This window comes from Falco peregrinus, chromosome 5, assembly GCF_023634155.1.
Source record: "Falco peregrinus isolate bFalPer1 chromosome 5, bFalPer1.pri, whole genome shotgun sequence".
Classification (NCBI taxonomy): domain Eukaryota; kingdom Metazoa; phylum Chordata; class Aves; order Falconiformes; family Falconidae; genus Falco; species Falco peregrinus.
The window spans coordinates 93,507,439-93,527,884 of record NC_073725.1 but is presented as its reverse complement, the minus strand read 5'-3'; the positions used below and the strand labels follow the sequence as shown (position 1 = coordinate 93,527,884).

General features: G+C 43.2%; 1 protein-coding gene across 5 annotated transcripts in view; it reads left to right on the top strand.

The window, feature by feature from the left end:
• LOC101920190 (contactin-4) overlaps nt 1-20,446 on the top strand; it is a 339,023-nt gene that overhangs the window by 158,704 nt on the left and 159,873 nt on the right. For all 5 annotated transcript variants that reach the window (XM_055806900.1, XM_055806899.1, XM_027790641.2 and 2 more), the window contains one exon: nt 12,365-12,503. In XM_055806900.1, coding sequence (XP_055662875.1) covers nt 12,449-12,503 — 55 coding nt within the window. In that variant the 5' untranslated portion in view covers nt 12,365-12,448. The remainder of the gene's footprint in view (nt 1-12,364; nt 12,504-20,446) is intronic.

Below are 20,446 nucleotides of genomic sequence, written 5' to 3'. Positions count from 1 at the left end.
GCTGGGAATCTGTGAATTCTCGTATTTTGCTGTGTTGTCTCATTGCGTGGGTTCTTTGGTTTCACACGAGGAGCTGAGCCATTTGGCTTTGCACCACAGGCTGTGCCAGCACCGACTGCGGACGGAGGGGTGGTGGGAGCTGGAGCACCCACAGCAGGCAGGAGAGCTGCTGAGAGCAGCTGAAGTGCAAGGCTGGTGCTGCCTTCAAATACGTATAATATTGTATATAGGATCGGAACCAGGGTGCCAGGCAAGTCGGACGAGTGGCTGTGACAGCTCCTGTGTTAAGGAGCCCATGTGATCCAGGCTTTTCCTCTCAAGGAAGCGGCTCCCTCGAAGGCCACCTGCAGAGCAGGGGATGCTCACAGACGCCTCGTGTTAAACTTCTGTCAGGGCTCATTTGTAGTGCAGCGGTGAAACCGCCCCAAGATGGGTTTTGTCTCTTACAAATCGATTGACAGCCGTAGGCAAGGGTAGAGCAGCCACACTGTGGTTTAAGTATGCATGCAGAAATTCACTTTAAACATGATGTAACTGAGGGTGCAGCTAAGATGCACTGAAGGTTTCTGGGCTGCCCTGGAGGTAAGGCTGTCACCGTCTCCTAACCACCTGCTTGAAACGTGGTGCAGAGCAACCCCAGCTCCAGCTTGGTACCTCTGTAAAACCCATTGGAGCTACGAGCCTGTGAGCTTGGCTGTGCAACTTTTTCTTAATTTTGTGTAAAATATCGCCAACTGTATATACTTTTTTTTTTCACTTTCTTCTATGGATGGTTCTGGGCTTTCTTACCTTAAATTCTGCTAGAAGAAAATGCTGAACAGCTTTGAGCGGCAAAAAGTCTTCTCCGAGTTCAAGAATAACCAGCTATTCCCGGGGCATTGCATCTTCTGAGACTCAGGTCCAGGAGTTTGAGTTCATTATTTCAATTCTACTTACTGCCAGGAGTTACAAAAAAATAAATATATATATATGAAATTGTACCCAATTGATTTTTATCATATTACTACTTGAATAAAATAATCATACAGATAATGCTAAACGTAGCTATATAATAGGCCCATTAAAGACAAAGATAGCTTTTAAATTATTTTTTTAAAAGAGTGAAAACTAAGGTACATTTATGACAAAAATAAGGGTAGTGGATTTTTTTAGAATGTATGTAAGTTTTCGCAGAGTGAGGTTAAAATCCATTTTTAATATTTTATACAACAACAGGTTTAACGAGAACCTGTGAGAAATGTTTTCTGCAGCTCGCTTTTCATGGCTCAGGATTGTGGCGGGGTTTCATTGAGAGCCAGGTACCCCCGAGGAGCGTGGGGGGGCTGGGCGCAGGGCTCGGCCACTCGCTGCTCTGGCGCCCGCCGTGGGTGGCCCATCCTTTGCATCAGCTTTGTTATCGTTTTGAATCTGTGATGTACGACTTGTTGTGATTATTTGCATAAGCCTTCTGGGACGTTGCTCTCCCAGGCTGTGTGAATCTTTCAGATTCAAACTGAATAAACATACAGGGTTAAACCGGGGTTAGCAGCCAGAAATAATAATTCAGAAAATATTTTGCAGTGCCATCTCACAGGCCACAAAAATTGTTACAGGATGTGATCACCCAAGTATATAGGTTTCATTTTTTTAATAAATCCAGACCCATTAAACTTTTTGCCAGTAATTATGGAGCCCTTAATTTGGACTGTGTTAATTTTTTGAAAGAATGCCTGAGAGCTGGAATTCTGGCCTTGATATGCCAGCAAATGCTGAGGGATAAATCCAACCTCTTTCCTTCTGCTTCCAGCTGCCATAGGAAGCCTGGTTTTGGCAGTAAGAAAAAAATATCTGTGCGGCTCACTGGATGCCATTAGTTTGAAAAATCAGGGAGGATTTCTTTTGTTGGAGAGGAGCGGAACTTTAATGGCATCCCAGCAGAAATGAAGTGCTAAGTGCCTAGCCTTCTATTTGGGAAAGTCAGAGGGAAGTTCCCTCAAATGCCCAAATTCCAGGCAACTTTTTAAAATAAACTTTGAAGGGTAAACAAAAAGCTAAATAATCTTGTAACGGGGATATCAAAGTGGTAAGTGGGTTTGTTTTGTTGTTCCCCCCCCCCGGTGATTTTTGAATTTAACAAAATAGTTAAAACCATTTCCAGGTCCAGGTATCTCAGTTCCCTGGGTTGGAAACCTTCTGCCAGTCACAAGTGATGAAGGAATTTTTGTTTTGCTAGCCTGTGTTCCCAGGAATATGCAGAGTACAAGACTGGCTTCTTAGCAACTTTTCAGAGTTAATGAACTCACCTGTTGTTTTTCTTTTCTAAGTTCTGTTTTACACCTTCGGAAGCTTCAGGTGGGCACTGCAGGGAGGCAGCAGGCTGGGTAAAGCATTTTCATAATGTGTGCATGTCCAATACACTTGATTTCCCCCTGTGGAACTCCTATGGAGAGAGCTCTCCTTTTGTCTTTGAAATAAAATGGATTATTTTGCAAGCTCCAGAAGTGAAAAGTAAAATGTCATTAAGGTGCTGATTTTAGGGGCATCACGGAAATATTTTTAATATTTTTCACATCAATTTTTTGTCTCCTGGACAAGATAATTCTCTCTGATAATGTATATTTTGGGAACAAACTCACTCCAAAGTGAATGATAACTTTGAATGTTACCTTTCTATCTGTTCAGACTGTGAAACTGTCTTGATTCATTATCTGGAAGCAGTGACCTAGGGATAAACGGAACTTCATTGTCACACAGAGTTCTTCAAGCCTTGCTTCTTCTGTGCATCGTTCTGTCAAACTGAGACAGTGATAAATTAACCCTTATTTCTTTAGGAAATTTGTGATCAAAAGTCAGATGGAGGTTAATACTCCACTTTAGCTGACAGTTTATTTTTGTATCCTGGAGTTTGCCAGTACGTCTGTATTCTCTGGTGGAAAGAGGCTGCTTGGAGACCAGGATGGGCTGGCTTTGCTTGGGAGATGGCTGCAGCGTCCTGCCTGGCAGCTGGCTTTGGTTGAGTGCTCTGCTCTGCATTCAGGTCTCGTGTTGACAGTCATTGCTATTGGAAAAAAGAAAAAAAAAATATTCATTTTATATGTAGTGGGCTTCAGAGACCATTTCCCTTGACGGTGGATCAGTGATACAGCTAGGAGAGAAGAGCTGGACCTATTGAATACCAAGTCAAATATCTTTTTCTCTTCAAGTGAGTTTTGCTGTGCCTAAAGCTGGCATTTTATGCAGAGTTTGTCATTTATTGCTTGGATATATGGGGTAGCATTCATTTTAATTCTGCAAAATACTGTGTTGAAAATTTTACTCTGCATGAATTGCGAATTGTTTTCAAATTGGTGAGTTTTAAGGTAACCGTTCTAGACAGTCTTCGGTAAAAGACTCTAAAAAAGAATAAATTCTAATTTGTAGAAAATGCCAGACTGCGAGCTTTCACTGCTTGCAGGTTTTTATGATGATAAAGTTTCTCCTTGACTGAGCAAAGTGCCTCCGACTTCGTGGTGTGAATGGACTTCTGGGCTGGGAGAGGCTGGATGTTGGCTGCTAGGTGCTGCCTCAGGTGAGCATTTCTCTATATATCCCTTCCATGGAAAAGGTAGAACAACACAGTGACCCCTAATTAACACCGGTAGCCTTAATTTAGTCTTGCTGTTAGTCACCCAAATCTCCTTACCTAGAGATGATTTATGCTTACAAATTATCCAGGTTTTACAGGACAACGATGATTTCCTGGGGGCAAGAGGCGAAGAGTGAGGATTGTACTAGGGTGATGTGTGGTAGTTATTAATTACTGTCATTTTTTTCTTCAGTGGAAAATGGTGCTTTGATTCACTGGTTCAGAAGGTGAAGGGATGTGTTGCATGGCTGGGAATATCCAGCGTTTGAGACGGATTGCTGCTTCCATGAAGCTGCGTTTTGCTCCCGATGAAGGCGTGCAGGGAATACTGCAACGCGGTGAAATATACAAGGTGTGCATGTCTGTTGTTAGCTGAGTATTTTCATGGAATCCAGAGGCTCTAGTCAGGTTAAGCAGTGGCACTAGGTTCTGCATAGAGATAAACCAGGTATATTCCTTTGAGGAGTTTCTGATGTAACAAGTCAGAAAGGGATGGTGCCAGGGGTAGTTATTTCTATACACCTTCTCATGCATCAGCAGCAAAGAGTGTCCCTGCCTGCCCCACCGTGAACGGAGCTGGCCCACCAGCCAGTTTCTTGGGATATATATAGCATGAGTATAACCTACAGAGCACTTACGTCAAAGAAACTTAGTTGAAGAAACTGTATTTAAACTCCAGGGCTTGTAATTCACGGCAGTGGGTGCTTACTGAGTTATTCCTTCAGCTGCCTTTGCTAATGTGGTTAGAATTATGTTTATTGTCTTAATCTGCATGTAATCCTTGCTCCCCGCGTGTGTGTGTACCTGGGCACCCTCCCCGGGCACGCGCCCTGCCGTGGCAGGTGTGCGATGGCGGTGGGGAGGTGGCTTCAGCACGGCGCGCACCAAACCCAGCCTGACAAATACAAATGACTGGGGTGAGATGGGAACTTGCATCTGTTGAGGTGCTGTAACTTCCTTGATATAGTGAAATGAAATCTCTATCAAGTGAATGTGAATGAATGCCCAAAGGAGGAAAAACCATGTAAAAACTGATGTTGTTTTTCTTGGTCTTTTTTTCTTTAGATAATTAATTTTTTGAAGCATTTCATGCCCATTTATCATAAGCATGTCTCAGACGTGCTGCGTATGTGTCATTTGTTTTATCAGGCACAATATGCCTGTATATATTTCATAATGCATGAATTGTGTATAAGTGCAACTCCAGAAGGGATAATTTCAGCAAAGAAGCTTGAGATAGATCAGGATCTGACAGACGTGCTGTGAGAACAAGGAGAGCTCGGTGAGAGATGCCACCGGCACACACCCACTACCCTTCATCTCCCCAGGCCATCTTTTCAAGTTCCCTTTTCTTTTCCCTTTTCCCAGGGCCAGTATTTATCTCAGGACTTATGACAACAGCTACCACAGTAGAAAAAAAACCTCTATCTTTCAAGTGCTGAAAAAAAATCAGCGATGTGTGCATCAAAAAAGTATTGCTGCGAAGATCTGTGCTTTTGGGGGCACACTTTCTAGGCACCTTCTATTTCTGGACGATCAGTTTTGCGGGTCACTGATTGCATCTGCTAAAGAGAGCTGGTGCCTTTCCCGACCCACAGGCCCGCATTCAGCAGAGTATTAAGAGGCTGGGTCAGGCTTAGAAGGCTGATGTGTTGTTGAATTGGGGCCACAAGCAATGTTGGGAAGTGGGGCTGGCAGGGATCCGCAGCTGCCCATGCTCAGGGTGCACCTTAGGGGGATGTACCACAGCAATGCTCTCTAGCAGTGTGGGCTACCAGCTATTTGAGCCGCATGCTCAAAAGCCACCCATAATGCTTGAATCTTAACAGCTCTATAGAATCATATAGAATCCCTTCCAGGATTGCTGATTTCTCACTAGTCTACCCCAGTGATGCGGTTCCTGCCCTTCACACTCACAAAGGTGTCCAACCTCCACGTTGCTTTTGGACACTAAATTGCAGGAAGGATAACGTCGCATCTTTATGGGCTGATGTATTGATGCAGCCCCACTGAATGAGGTCTAATCGCGCCGTTTTCCTGAACTGCTCTTAGCATTCTGTATCTGCCGCGACCTCGTTATGAATTAATTCCTCATGCTGCTCCCCTGGAATAACACTGCTTAATCTCTTTCACAGATAAAGTAATTTCCTTTAATTTAGGAGAAACCTTATTTATCTTTTATGTGAAAAAAAATACACTCATTGCTTCTGCCCCATGACCCCTTATGAAAGCCAGACAGTTTCTTTAACCTTCACTCACAGAAGATGGCTCTATGCTACCATTTGGTGCCTTGGTCTGAGTGACTCCCAATTACCAGAATCTCAAGGTTATTGTTATTCCAATTTCTGAATCAGAGGGTGAAACAACCTTGCCTTGCAGCCAGCAGCAGCGGGACTGGACAATCCCAGTGTTTGGAAGTCTCTCCATCTCCTTCCAAATACTGGTGTTTCTGGAAGCAAGATATGTACTGTCTCTGCCCTCACTGTCTAGGTTGTTCTGGACTTAAATTTATCTTACTAATTGCTAAGGAACATCAGTAATGGATATTCTGCAGGCTATTCAGCCAGCCTGTAGCTGTGCTTCAGCTGGCCTTAGCATGACAAGAAGCTTTTCCTGAAGTCTAAACCTTAATCTTTTTTGCGTATTGATTGTTGTCACATCTGTTTGGGACACGGGAACAAATTATTTCCTTCTACTTGCAACAGTCTTTTACATGTTTTAATACCATAGGTGTTTTTCTCTTCATTATTCTTTAGGCTAAGCAACTCCATTTGCTTTTATTTATAGGACATTTATAGACTTCTAATCCTTTGTGGTGTTCTTCTTTGGATGCTTCTGTTGGGGCAAATCTTTGACAAGCAGCATCAGCTCCTGGCTGTAGTACTGCGTCTGGGGCTCCCTGGTGCGGGGTGGGGAGAGCGACAGGTTGCTTACCTGGCAGGAATTTTCAGATTCAAAGGACCCGCAAACCTGGTGTATACATCCCAGGCAGGGTTTTTGCTGCTCACAGTCCCAGGGCATGGCTGACATGTTCAGCCACGTGTGGATCAGTGCAGAGCAATCACCCAGCCGCCTGCCCCCCAGCATATGTTTGTGCTACTTAATGCAGCATCCTATTTACTGCGGTATGCAGCACTTGTCTCTTACAGAGATCCAGCCTTCTGTTTTAGTCAGCTTTTATGTCCAATTTGTCAAGGTGGTTGTGAATTACATTCACATCTTCAGAGGTACCTGCAGCCTGTTAGTGTCACCAGCAGACTGAATAAGCACACATTCTCTGCCACCATTGTGATTAATAAAAATACTCAAAAGCATAAGACCAAAGACAGACTCATTTTGACAGTGAACTTTCAGTAATTACTCTCCAGCTGTGGCTTTTCAGTAAGTTATATCTGCCCTTCAGTAAAGATATAGTATTTGCCTCTGGTGAAGTCTAAATTGAAAATTTCCAAAGTGATAAAATAGGAAAAACACCTGTCCTTCAAAGAGGACTGCAGGGGTGGGTTCAGATCACAAATAGACTGGCTGCAGGCAGCCTGTCCGCGTATCTGTTTTTAAAAATAAGCAGTTAATGTTGCCTGCCAGGTAGTGAGCAGGAGAAATTCATGTTGATGTTAATTCCTTTCCCAAAGTTGAAGTTTTCATATTCCTTCCTTCTTATAAAAGCAATTTGAGGGAAGTGTGGCAGGCGTACCGCACAGAGGGTGAGGTGAGCTGTGCTACCGGTGAACTCTGCTTTTGTGGATGTTTCTTTCCAGAGATGATGCCTCATTCTTTAGAGTATTAAGGGGCTCTTAAGCAGCTGATGTCCAGTCCATCTCATTGTGGTTATTTAAAAAAAACCACTAGCTGTGTTTTCCACTGAATGTGGTGGTGGTGGCATAAAAAAATCAGAGTTGAAGTAAAGGGTTTAAAATCTTCTAAACTGAAATTATTTCACTTAAAAAGAACCATTTGCTTTTCAGTATTTCTCTGTTAACGCTGCTCCTTAAGTGTTAGAAACTTAAATGATCACGTGTTATAATGGCTTGTCAAGAAAACCAGGGCATAACTCCTGCACTGATTGGGTCCTTAAAGTCCATAAACTTTGGGAAAGTGTTAGTGTGTTTGGAGAGATGGAAATGGAGAACAGCGTTTTGGTGTAGTTTTGCAGACTTCTTGTTAGGTATGTTACTAGGGCTTGTGAAGCACCTAGCAACCACATCATTGATAGATATAGATCTTTTTGTGCATGTGTATTAGAAGAAGGTATCTTCCCTCTTAGGGAAAAAGGTTTCTTTGGATCTCAGAAAACCTTCAGTGGTGACTTTTCTAACTTTTTTTGCATAGACAAGTTGAATCTGAGTTTATGCTAAACTTTTGTTTCCCAGGTTTTGCTGGGACTAGTCTTTCTAGACTCGATCTGCCATATGCATCCACTGCTGATGTTCTTGCATATGTTTGCCACAAGCCTTTGTCCTTAGACCTGTGAACATTTTGTGCTCTCAGCAGCTGTATGGCCCCGAGTTGTGTGTCACCGGACAGCACTCGGGTATCCCACAGCTCTGCTCTCTCTTCTGCATCCAAGCCTGAAGATTATTTTTATGATACTATACCTCTGTTTAAAAAGCTTGGTAATTCTTCGGAGGTTTTGACACCATGAATTAATGTCGCCGTTCAGGAAAGCCGTGGATTCATGTGAGATGCTTGCTCTCGCCCTCGGGTCGGACCCGTGGCAGTCAGAGGGGCTGGTGCCACCTTAAACTGAGCCACTCGCCTGTTAGTGCTTACAGTGGTTTGTGCTTTCCCTTAGCTCTTCCTTTGTGGAGGTGATTAAAAGATGCCTGTTGCTGTCTGTATGTGCAGCATGCTTCATTAACAGTGATTTATTTTGGAGTTTAGCAGAATTGGCACTGTGCAGCACACCAAGGGGCAGCAGGAAAATGTGAGATGATTGCTAAAACCTTGTTTCTTGCTGCTACTGCTGCAAAACTTGGGGGTCTTAGGCGTATTTTTCAAATTTTCCTTCACAATATAATAGTCACAAAAATGTGAATTCATATATTGAAAATTATACATACAAAAGTATTTTTCGTCTTCCAAATGCGTCCATATATCTTAGCCTTAGGCTTTTCATTTCTATTTTGTTTGTGGTTTTTTTAGAAGTGCTAATCATTAAACATCCAAATGAAATATTGACAAAAAGCTATGCCTGCTAACTTAGAAAAATTCACCACAGATATTTCTGCTACATGCATCTTTTTATTTTTTCCTCATACCTGACTGTAGTCAGAGCTCTTAGAGTCAACTTTCTTCGTCAGAATCCAATTACAAACAAAAGGTGCCTTTCAAAAGAATTTGCAGTGGATGCATTGCCAAAAGTACAGTTAAAAAGACATCTGCACATGTGTGTTGGCACTAGGTTTTCTAATGGGATGCACTTCCAAACTGAAGCACAGCCATCTCATTTTCATCTTGAAAAAACAACCTGTACACTGCTGACACTATATATGCTTCCTTCTGGAAATAAAATATTAAACTTTGCAAGTTTTCAGGACTCTCATATTCTGCTTCAGAAGCAGTATGAGCGCCCCTGGGATTTTATAGTCAGAAAACATTTAGAAATAGGAAGGATCTTTTCAATTATATATCTTCTGCTCATGCACAAATGTTGCCTTTCCTAAAGTTGTTGCCATAAAAAGTCAACGTGTTTCAACAGTTTTTACACTGCTCTGAACAACGGGCCTGCTGGTATGAATAGCAGCAATGTTTACGGGAAAACATTTTGAAGATTGGACTCACTCACATGTGAAATGGGGAACTATCACGAGAAACGGAATCGCAGCCCTAGCTCGAATACCACCATGTTTTAACCTTAGGAAAATATTTTTAATGGTAATCATCTAACTCGCTTTTCACTACTTTTTATGCTAAGATAGGCATCGTTTCTCTTTGGGAAACTTCCCCTAACGTTAGCTTGCCGTGGCTGTATCGGTAACAGCCAGGGCAGGGGGGCTGGCAGCCAAGCCCCCAGTGCCCATTTCAGTGCCGCTCCTGGGGCGGCTCTTGGGGAGCACCAGGGCAGTGCTGCTTCTGAAGCTTTAATATTAATCCAGCAACAGAACGATGTATGATCCCATATATTTAGAAAATATATGCTAGAACCTCTTCTAGCAATATACTGTAAGGTAATTATTACTGGGTATGTACTTTGGCTGCGTAAGCGCATGGAGTTGCCATTAGCATCGATGGAAATGCGCAGAGTATATATACAGTGCCACGTATAGACAGTCTGGTAATACCGTAAGTGACTCTTTCCATTCAGGTATCTGAATTTTTTTATTATTTTTTTTTTAACTGCATGTGTGACCCTCTGCTGCCTGCTGATTATCTGGACCGAGTTTTGAATAACTAAATAATAGGGAGGACTTTCAGCTTTTTCACTGGACTTAATAATTAAATGTGCTGAATACTAAAAATGGATATTTTTAGCATAGCTTTTATTTTTGGCTGAATGTAAGACCCAGTGATTGTGTCAAAACATCTTGGGAGGAAAGTAAGAGCCTAGCCTGCTATTTTTAATGCCCTTATAAGCTGAAGACTAATTTACATTAGGAATTTTGAAATCTTTTGTTATTAGTGTTTAAAATGCTTAGAGAAGCATGATTTCCCAAGTGGGGGGAAAAAAAAAATCAGTTTGCGAAAACCACAAAGTAGCCAGAGTTTCTCCCAAAGGAGTGGTGAGTCAAGAGAGGCTCTGGTAAGAGGAGAAGTTGCAGTGCAGTGGGGAAATGTAATAAATTGAAGACTATCCAAGAATTTTCCTGCAGCTATGAAAAACTAGGAAATAAAGTACCAAAACAGCACTATTGGTTCAAAGAGGGTACGAGGGATGTGATGCAAAGAGCCTTGGGACCTGCAAACAGGACAGCCGTCTCCATGGTCTCTCATCCCCATTGAGTCTCCTGGCATGCCATCCCCAAAACCTGTGGAACAAGTAGAGGCATTGTGCTTGACTTTGGTCAGATTTGGGGGTTTATATTCCCATGTTTTTAACCGAAAGGCAGGTATACCGCTTCCTTGCCAGCAGCACTGCTTACGGACAGCTGAGGAGCTTCAGGCTGTTACTAACCCACATAGCAGGAGTGATTCTGGTCATCCCTCCTGCGTGCTGGCAGCTTGCAGACGGGGCTGCAGGTGCTTTAGATGGGTTCCTGGCAGTAGGTTAAGTTGATAAGTGCTATACCTCTTGTGTTTTTAATTAGGTATCCAAGGCTGTAAGCGATTGTTCTGTTTCTGTCCCGCGTAGCTTATTGCAGAGGGCGAGGAGAATAATCGTGAAGCATTGCCTTGCCGTGTAATGAAGAGAAGCCTTATAAAGTGACACGATGGGCTTATTGATGGGACTAATACGTGGGAAAATGAGAACATGAAAGAATTTCAGCAGCTGCTGGTGAACACAAGTTCTATCTCCGATCTCACTTACACTAGTGTAAAATAAAGGGTGACTTGCCTTTGGTGGGAATCTGCTGTGTAGGTGCACTTATAACCAGCAGAATTTGGTAGAGGAAACAGAGTATTTGTCCGCATATCAAGACTATAGAGGGTAAAGAAAATACATTTCTCGAGTTTGCTGTAAACACAGAGTAGCTGCCTAACTATGTCAATCAATATAAAAGTCCATGAAGACATTTTCCCTCAAAAAACTAATAATTAATACTCCAATCATTCACTTAAGTCATTAGTTTTCATTGATTAGTCCTTCCTGCTAACCCCCATCTAGACTTATCAGTCTGTGTGAGAACAGCTGAACGTATGCAATTAATCTCTACCCCCTTCCAAGCTGCATCTTCAGAGGATAAAGATTCTTAGATTTCTCAGTGCATGGAACTTGACTTTATTAGAAGAATCTTAGCAATTTTAACTCACAAAAGCAAGCGGAGACCTCTCATGATACCCCTTCACATCCTGTTAGTCATGCCGTTTGTCTTGCAAGCGTGAAGGCCCCTTAACTTTTCCAGCCTTCAGTGATATGAATAAATTATAAGAATATGTGTCTGACTTGATTTATTTATTTTTAATATTTAAATGCCTGCTCTGGAGAAGGTTTCTTTCATAAAAGGAGGCATGTTTTTTCCACCTTGGGTTGCACTGCAGGGGGTACTTTGCAGTGATAAACTGAGGAAGTCTTCAAATTGCCTGCTCACAGAATTTAACTAGTTACAAGTTGTAATGGAGTGTGAGGAAATGATCAGGTCTGGAGATAATTTAAGGGATTTTTTTTTTTTTTTTAAGATGTTTAGAGCAATCAGAATGGGGTGAAATGGAAAAGCATTCCTCCAACAAGCAATGTGGGAACATTTCCTAGAAAGTGTTGCCTGTGCAGAGATGTGTCCTTCATGTGCTGGGTGGTGTTTGTAAAGAAAATTGGATGTAATTCCCATAAGTTTTCTCTTAACCATGATGTACAGGGTTAACTAATTACACTTCACTTACGCCAGAGAGGCAGTGAGTGGATCTGCTGATGACAAATTCGAGAGACAGACAAAATCTGACTGTGCCCAAGATACAGGGTGACAATTCGTAATCCTCATCTGGTGCCCAGCGTACTCAGACGGTCACGTATCGCTCCTCAGAATGACTCTACATGGAATGTTTAAAAAAGTTTCTTTGTTGGTCTTCAGGTGCAACTTTCCCAGAAAGAATAAAAACAACTCTACCAACAAATAGAAGGAGCGGCAATCCTAAATCTCCTTGTAATCTGTCTTTTCTTTTTTACAGATTAAAGGTTGCCTAAAATTTCCAAGGAGCCCCGTTCTCTTCTGTAGTCACTGGGCTGGTCTCCTCTGACCCGGGAAGCTGAAGATGAGGTTGCTATGGGAACTGCTCATGCTGCAATCATTCATGGTGTGCTTTGCAGGTACAGCATCATTTTAAAACTTTTGATTTAAGAATGCCACTGTATTTGACACCAATGCAAAAATGTGCCACACTTTATATGCCAGTGATAAAATGGCAAAATAACTCCCTGCTCCATGGCTGGTGTGAGGGAGGGTTGCTGAACGGATCAGGTTGATGCTCTGAACAAGCTCCTTTTACTGTTGATCAGTATCTCCACAGTAAAAGCACAGTGTTTCAGAGGGCTGCTGCCTCATTTCCAGTTCAAAGTTGCTGTTGATGGAAGTTGTTTTCAGTGTTCTGTGTTAAGCATTTCAATGCTCAATTAAACCTACATGGAGTATAGCTTTAAATCACATTAAAATGGTGTTACACTACAGCTAAAACCTCGCTCCATTTAACAAATAATTAAAATAACATATTTTAGCAATATAACCATCTTCTGTAACTGCCCCTGTGTAACCTTTTCTTCCCGGAGAGCTGCAATGTTTTGAGCATTCCCAGCAAAATGAGATTTCCAAGGAATGTGCCCTTTTTCTGGAGCTGAAACAGTTCTTGAAGATGTTCCAGATTGGCAGAGGGTCACCAGAGCTCGCCCCAAAGCCACGCTGACCTTCTTGTGTGCAGGGAGTCACTTGCAGGTGACTGCTCAGCGAGCGGGGGGCGCCGGGCTGTTGTCACCCCCCATGCCTCCTGGCGGGTGCTGCCATCACCCCAGGGCTGCTGAAGACTTTCTTTACAATTCAGAATGTGTCCTTCTTGACTTAGTGTTATTATTCTTTAACATGTATTTTGTTCTGAGGAGGGGTGTGTGTTATGTTTTAATTAAAGTTTATGTCACCTTGGTGTTCGTCTGGATTGCTCTAATTTATTTGCTGCTTGGTGCTCAGTGTTTTACTGCTTTGTTTAGTAACTTGTGCTTTCTTCCCTTTTATATGTGCACATTGTCAGGGTACTTTCTCAGCATTTTAAGTAACAGCAAACTACTTATAATAGTGTTTACTTTCTTCTGCTTAGCTCTACTGAACACAAAGCCACTTTTATTCCGGTACTTACGGGTACCTATTTTTGAAATTTGGTTCCAAGTCTTTCGAAATGTGCTATGACAGTTTCTGAGCTGGCAGAAAATTGGATGCAGAGACATTCTGCAATGCAGTGCCACACGTGCTTCAGGAATTGCAACCCTAGAGAAGTTAGACTGTGGGAATACATGAAGTATGGCCCTGTATTTTAAGCAAATCAACAAAACAGTGGGAAAACAAAAGCATGATTTTTTTTTTTTTTTTCACTGTGATTTCTATACTTAAAAGATATATTGGAAAATGTCTAGGGTCAGCAAAAAAGCTTCAGGAGAATATGTGTGTGTGGGGGAGGGAGTTCCTTATCTCTTACATCTTTTTTTTAGAAAAATGCATTTCATAAGCACTGGCCTTCCCCACACCCTTCTGCAACAGCACTTTTTCTCATCTTTGCAGTGCACTGAGTATCTTCAGGGCATGGCATCAGTGTGTCTGTCCCACGGAGCGAGATTTGGTCGAGTTACAGGGAGAGGAGTGCTAAAAGTTTTGTGCGAGTTTTACATTAGGGGATGAGTGTGGAAGTTGTTTCATTTTGCTGAAGGACGTGGTTTGGGCCGGCTTCTTTCGACAAGATTTGGAAGTGGCCGTGTCTGCCTGCGAGCTGCACGAGCTGCAGGTGTGGAAGGGATTCTGCTGCACGAGCCATGGTGTTACCACAGAGCAGGGCTAACTCGGTCAGGCGCAGTGCTGTTATTAGCCAGCGCGCTCAGGATGCTTCCCAGACAGGTGCAAGTGTTTCGTGTAGCACTGTGGTGTTATGGACTATCCAGATCTGGTTCTTAAATATTCCAGAATTAAGGAGGAAACTGTACTGGATGCCTTGCGTTGTCTTGTTCTGCATCGGTGCGCTCTGCAAGGCAGGAGGGGGTGACCCTGAGGTAGTTAATTTTAGTAGCTGTGATTTAGCAGCTCCATGCAAAAGGCAGAAAGTGGTAAAACATCAAAGTTCATAAACAAACCTTCAGCCCTTCTTCTTTTTTATATTTTTATGTTCAACTTTTTTTAAAAAAAAAAAAACTAGTTTCAAGAGGCTTGTTTGCCTCTGCTAGCATATACGCTGCTCTTGGAGAACCTCCAGTGTTGATCCCAAGGGAAAAGCTGACAGGAGCCTGGGAGCTTCCCAAGCTGTCTCCTGCCCAGCAGCAGGGAGGTGCAGGGGAGCCTGGGGCTGGCCCTGCTCCTGGGGCACTGCTCATTCCGCTGCCCTGCGTGGTGGCTCTGCTCCAAGCCTGCCCCGCAGGGATGGAAACTGTCCTTCTGTCTACAACAGATTGCTCTTCTCTGAAATTCTTAAGTTCTAAGTTAGGAAAAAAAGCTAGGAAGGAATATTTTGTTTCATCTTGCTCAAATTACTGAGCCATCCTTAAGAAAAAACAAATTAATAATTGAATTATACAAAGAAAAAAAAAGTAAAAATCGTATGCAGAAAAGTTATCTAACAACCCTCCGTAGTGCCTTGTGGACCCTCAAATGATTGGAAAAACTCTGCTAAGTATTGAGTTACCTGTGAACATAAGCTTAAAATGACATACTTGTGTTTAGTTCTGCCAACCAGTGTCGGGCACCGAGCCCAGGTACCGCATCGCTTCCCTGTCCCTGCCGCAGCACAGCCTGGCTGGTGGGGGATGAGCTTTTTGTGTGTCGCCCTGTCAAAACGCTGCAAAAATGCTGCATGGAGGCGAGCACCCTGCCATTGCCCTGCGGCCGTGGCCCTGGCACGCTTCGGGGACAGCCACAGGGCTCCAGCTACTGCCAGTCCCAGCAGCTACTTCAGATTTATTTTTTTTTTAAATGAACATCTGCTCACTGGAAACGGCATGAAAACTTCCAAACTCGTACCAGCCAAGCCATTAAACAGCTGTCAGACCCGCAGCACTGAGGGTATCCAAACGTGTGGTTAAGGGACCAGTTACCCACTGCCGCCAATGTGCCGGGGGCCAACAGCCGTGCAGAGCTGCTCACCGTCCGCCCAGGATATTGCTATTGATTTTGTCTGCTGGGTGTTCAGGTACTGCGGTTCTTCACAGGAGGATAAAACACTCGGGTAGAAAGCTAGATCAATCCCGGGGCGTACTTAAACCAGCTGCCTAGAGGTACGGATCTGCTAATCATTTCGGGAGGTATCCAGCCTCCCTCACAAGGCAGCAGCACTGCTAAAGGTCTTTCTGAGCATCCCACCCCCTTTTAATCCATAACCCAGTTTTGGGGGATTTTTTGGGATCCCAATTTTGGGACCATATTTTTCAGACTACTTTTCTCACTGGCTGTTCTGAGGTCATACTGATAAAAATTAACAATGCTTTCCTTGGGCTCAATAGTCATTACATATCAGTTCTGGGTTTCTGACTGTGTTTTCAGGAGTCTTTTCTTCAGGTGTCAGCTCTGGGAAGCAGGAACTTCAAATTATTCCTTTGGTGCCAAATTTGTTAGGGCTGTCAGATTCCTTAAATAGCAGTTGTGGCGATAACTTCAAGTTTTGTAGAGGAAGATGAAAAGCAGAATAGGCTGTGAAAAACAACACACAGCTCGTTGAGTCGTGACTTTGCTCTTGGGCAGCCCCACGTAGCTGTCGGATCCCCTGAAAGGTGTACGTGTGCCGCCCGGGAGCAGCGATGGGGACCAAACGGCATCGCACAGGATGAGCCGAAAAGACCTGCGCTAATGAAGATGGGACATAGTCCGTATGCCTCTAATGTGCTGGACAAGCAGGGAAGGAAATTTTCTGTATTTTTGTGACTCTTATGCAATTCTTCGCCTCATTAACTTCCTGTAGCAGTGAGTTTCACTGTTGAAGTCATATTTGCATGTTAACGAGCGGCAGCCGCATAGATGCGTTAGCTGTCTGAGCATGCATGTGCATATGCATATTTTATGAAGTAACTTAACCATGAAGGTCCGCTCATATTTTGACAGAAAACAAAAAAGGAACCTAGTAGCTTTGGAGAAGCATTTATGGTCTGCTGTCGTGCGTGTGCCTGGGCTCTGGCTTGCCCTCCTGCCTCAACATCCCTCACTGCTCTGGTTCCTGGCCTTCTTGTTCTTGCCGATTAAAAAGAAGGATCTGTGCTCACATCAAACGCACCAGCCAGCAAGGCTCTCCCTCCTGTTTTTCTTAGCAAGCACCACGTAAATGCAGTAGCTTCAAAAAACCAGTCTGTCTTGTGGCTCTACAATACTTGTGTTGCACCCAGTGTGCTCCATCAGAGGGACAGCATGGCTGCGCCGCACGCCTGGTGCGGGGGCTGAAGTCACTCCAGAAAGCACAAGCCAAAACACAGAATCTGGTATTTGTTTTACACCGATTTGAATGAATAAGGAAACACGGTTCTTTCTCTCTGCTAAATTGGCTTCTTTGTGAAACCCCTCAGCTGTGTGAGCCTTTGTTTTGCAACAGGTTAAATGGCTTGTACAAAGATTGCTGGCAATTGTTTAGTGAAACGTGGAAGGTGATCCAAAAGATACCTGTGTTGCTCCCCGAGAGTGGTTTGCATCGGTCACTCTGCACTTTCTGCACATACCTATACTGTTATGTAAAAAGCTAGCTGTGCAGTGTAATACATATTAATATGTATATATATAAATATATATAATTCGATATTAGCAGTATTGCCTCTCACATCTGAAAAGGTAGGGTGAATTAATGTGGAGAAGACCACACGTGCAAAATCTGTACATCGTTCCAGCCGTCAGAACCAGGGTTGCAGTGGCATTTTTTACTGGCTGTTATTACAGGGAAGCCTGTTGCTGGTGTCGTGATACCCCAGAAACACCTGCAATTAATTCTTCAAATCCAGGGACAGCATCATATTTTTCAGTACCAAATTCTGTCATATTTTTTATTAAGGTGGAACAAAAGCATTTTTTCACCTTCTATCTGCTGAAAAATGCAGTTTTAAAATGTAGAAATAGGCATGTGATAGCAAAGTGAGAAGAAAAAAAAAAAAGGGAGATATTTCTGTTGAGCTTATTTCCAGTGTGGTGAGGTTTAGGGTGTTTTTTTTTTTCCCCAACAGTGTTTTTTTACAGGAAAATATCCTTAGAAATGCCTGTCCAAGCATTCTTTCTTCTTTTGTCACAAGTTGATACAGCATAACCAATACCTCAGCAGTGGTTCAGACCAGAATATTTATAGCATGGCTATGTAATTCGGGGGGGGGGGGGGGGGGGGGGGACGACGACACGACACAACTAATACATAGTCAAGTATTTTCCATTGTTAGACAAAAATCACCATAACCGATATCAATGCATTCCAATGAAATCAGGTATCCAGCTCTATGAAAAACTAAAACTCAGAATTCATACAAATATGAATATTCACAGGCCTGTTTGAATTTTTGCTTCTATCTAAGCAGATGTAGGTTACGTACAAAAGAAATTCTGCTAAATTCATGTCTGAATATGAATAATTAAACCAGGAAGTACTGTTCTACATATTAAATGACAGTCTTCTATAAACAATGCAGCAATTCAATTTGTTCAATGTTTTTTCTGGTGCTGTGTAGTTCCCATGACTGACTGGTGCTTTGATGTTAGTGGGTAGTTGGAAAATGATTAATATGTTGCTGTTCCATGATTAATTAATTTATATTTTGGTCAGTTCTGCAGCACTTTGCATTTCTGTACCCGACTGCCTAATTAATGTTTGCATAGCACTTGGAAGAGATAAAGCACCGAATGACTCCTATTAATATAATCACTTCCCAAACACAACCCAGCCCTTGGCGTCACGGCGCTCGGTATGCTGTGGCTGAAGCTCGCTGGGGAAGGCTTTGCAGTTGAGATCTGGCTTGCCCTTCATGTTTTGGTTTTGTTGGGTGTGGTTTTTTTAATTACTTGAGGAGGTTTTGGTTCCCTTTAAGCTCCTGTAATTTCAAATGCTGAACGCCTGCCTGCTGATGGAAAGTAGTGAATTAACTCCTTGTTTTGCATTGCTTGTGTGTGCGGCTTTTGCTTTACCTATTGAACTGTCTTATCTCAACCCATGAGCCTTATCACTTCTACCCTCCTGATTCTCTCCCCTATCCCACTGGGGGCAGTGAGCGAGCGGCCGCGTGGGGCTGGGTTAAATCATGACACCGTAGCAGTGGGTGATGCAGTCACAGGAGCGTGGTGACGTAACACCACCATGTGCTGGCTGCGAGTTGCAGGTTTTCCACTGAGAACTGAATACCTAGCACAAACCTTGCCATCTGAGCAAGGGCGCTGCTGGACGTTGTTGCTGTGAGTGCACTGGTCTTCCCTTGGAAAAGTTTTTAAAAGCTGCCTAGGAGCGTGCTTTAAGTTGTCAGTAAAAGTCAGTGCTGAATAGTTAACTCCCGCAGAGGGCTTTGGACAAGTACAAGGCTGCCCTTGGCCACAGCTGGGGCTGGCTGTTGCTAGCAGGAGAGGACAGTAGATGGTGGGATGGAGAGAGGTCATGCGGGCAAAGGTACAGGTCACTTCTGGTGGGGGATAGCCCTTGCTGTGGCAAATCCTGTAAATTTTTTAACAGTGGTGGAATTGGATTTTATCCATTTCACAGCAGTGTCTGGACTGCAGTGTGGCGTTAAACTCCCCAAGACTATTAAGCATCGCTTTGCCTCTGGTGTCAGCTCGCCCTGGCCCATGCAACATTGCTGCCTGTTGAATACGGTTATACTGATCTGTGTTAAAGGTGCTTTTGCCATGTCAAGGGACGATTTTGCTGCAGCTGGCAGTTGTTAACAGCACATGCTTTCTAAAAGGCTTTTGGGGTAAGAACAGGTGTAAGTGGTAGAGCGAAGGCAGTGCTGTTACAGTTTGCTGTGGGTACTGTTTGGCAGCGTGGGATGCTGAGACACGCTGTGGAAGTGATGCAGGAGCTGGCAGAGGTCTGACCCTCCCTCAGGGATTGTGCTGGGGTCCCAACGGAAAGTAGTTTCCTTGTATTTTCTATGGCTGATCAGAGCTCGAGTGTCTTGAACTCTCACCAGAAAACATTCCCCTAATGTCAGGGAAGAGTTGCGCAAACGGCACAATTAAAATACTCATTTCAGTTTGGGGCAAAAAGTCAAAGTAAGGTCCTTAGCATCTCTAAGGGCATCTGCCCTTGTCTTCCTCTCCCAGCCTGTCAAAGTTCGCTGTTGCCATGAAAACTCTCCTGAGAAACTTCATTTGGCTGTTTCTTCTCCTTCCATAATGCCACCCTGTTGCGCTTCCTGGACAAGCCCTGCCTGTCTCTAAGGGTGGGCAGGAGGTTCCTTAATATAGATAACGTGTAAACGGAGTTAAATGTGCTGTTGAGGTGACGGCAGTGGTGATGGGTGAAAACCATCATAATGACTCCTGTGAACATGGTGCTACATATTATTGTACAGAGGTTTGAAGCCAGAGGACATGTAATTCTAGCGCTGGAGTGACTGAAGCTGGAGAAGGAGAAGAAACTTCAGAGGGGAAGAGCTGATGAAGCTAAGAGGGCACGGAGACAAGAATAATTAGACCTGAAGTGGACAAAAATTCATTTAAACTAAAACCAGAAGACTTTTAGCCACCAAAATGAGATTTCTACAGTATCACTCAGCTGTACATAGTTGTAAAGGAGAGCAAAGAAAATGTATGTGATGATGTGTAATTTATGTTTATTTAGGGATTAAGTGGCAAGTTTTTCTGTGATTGTGGGGGACTTGACTAAACCTCGCAAGAAGTCTGTACCCGTTTTACATTCCTAATCTGTCAGCAGTGAAGTCCTCGCTAGATGTGACCTGACTCTGATTTAGGCCATCATTTTCCAAATTATAAATTTAGAGACCGTATCAATGCAATTTTCTCATTTCTCTTTCACATGCAGATGATTAGGTATATTATGCTTTTCTGTTTAACTTGCAAGTCCATCTGGGCAAGTTTAATTACATGTTTCTCAAAAATT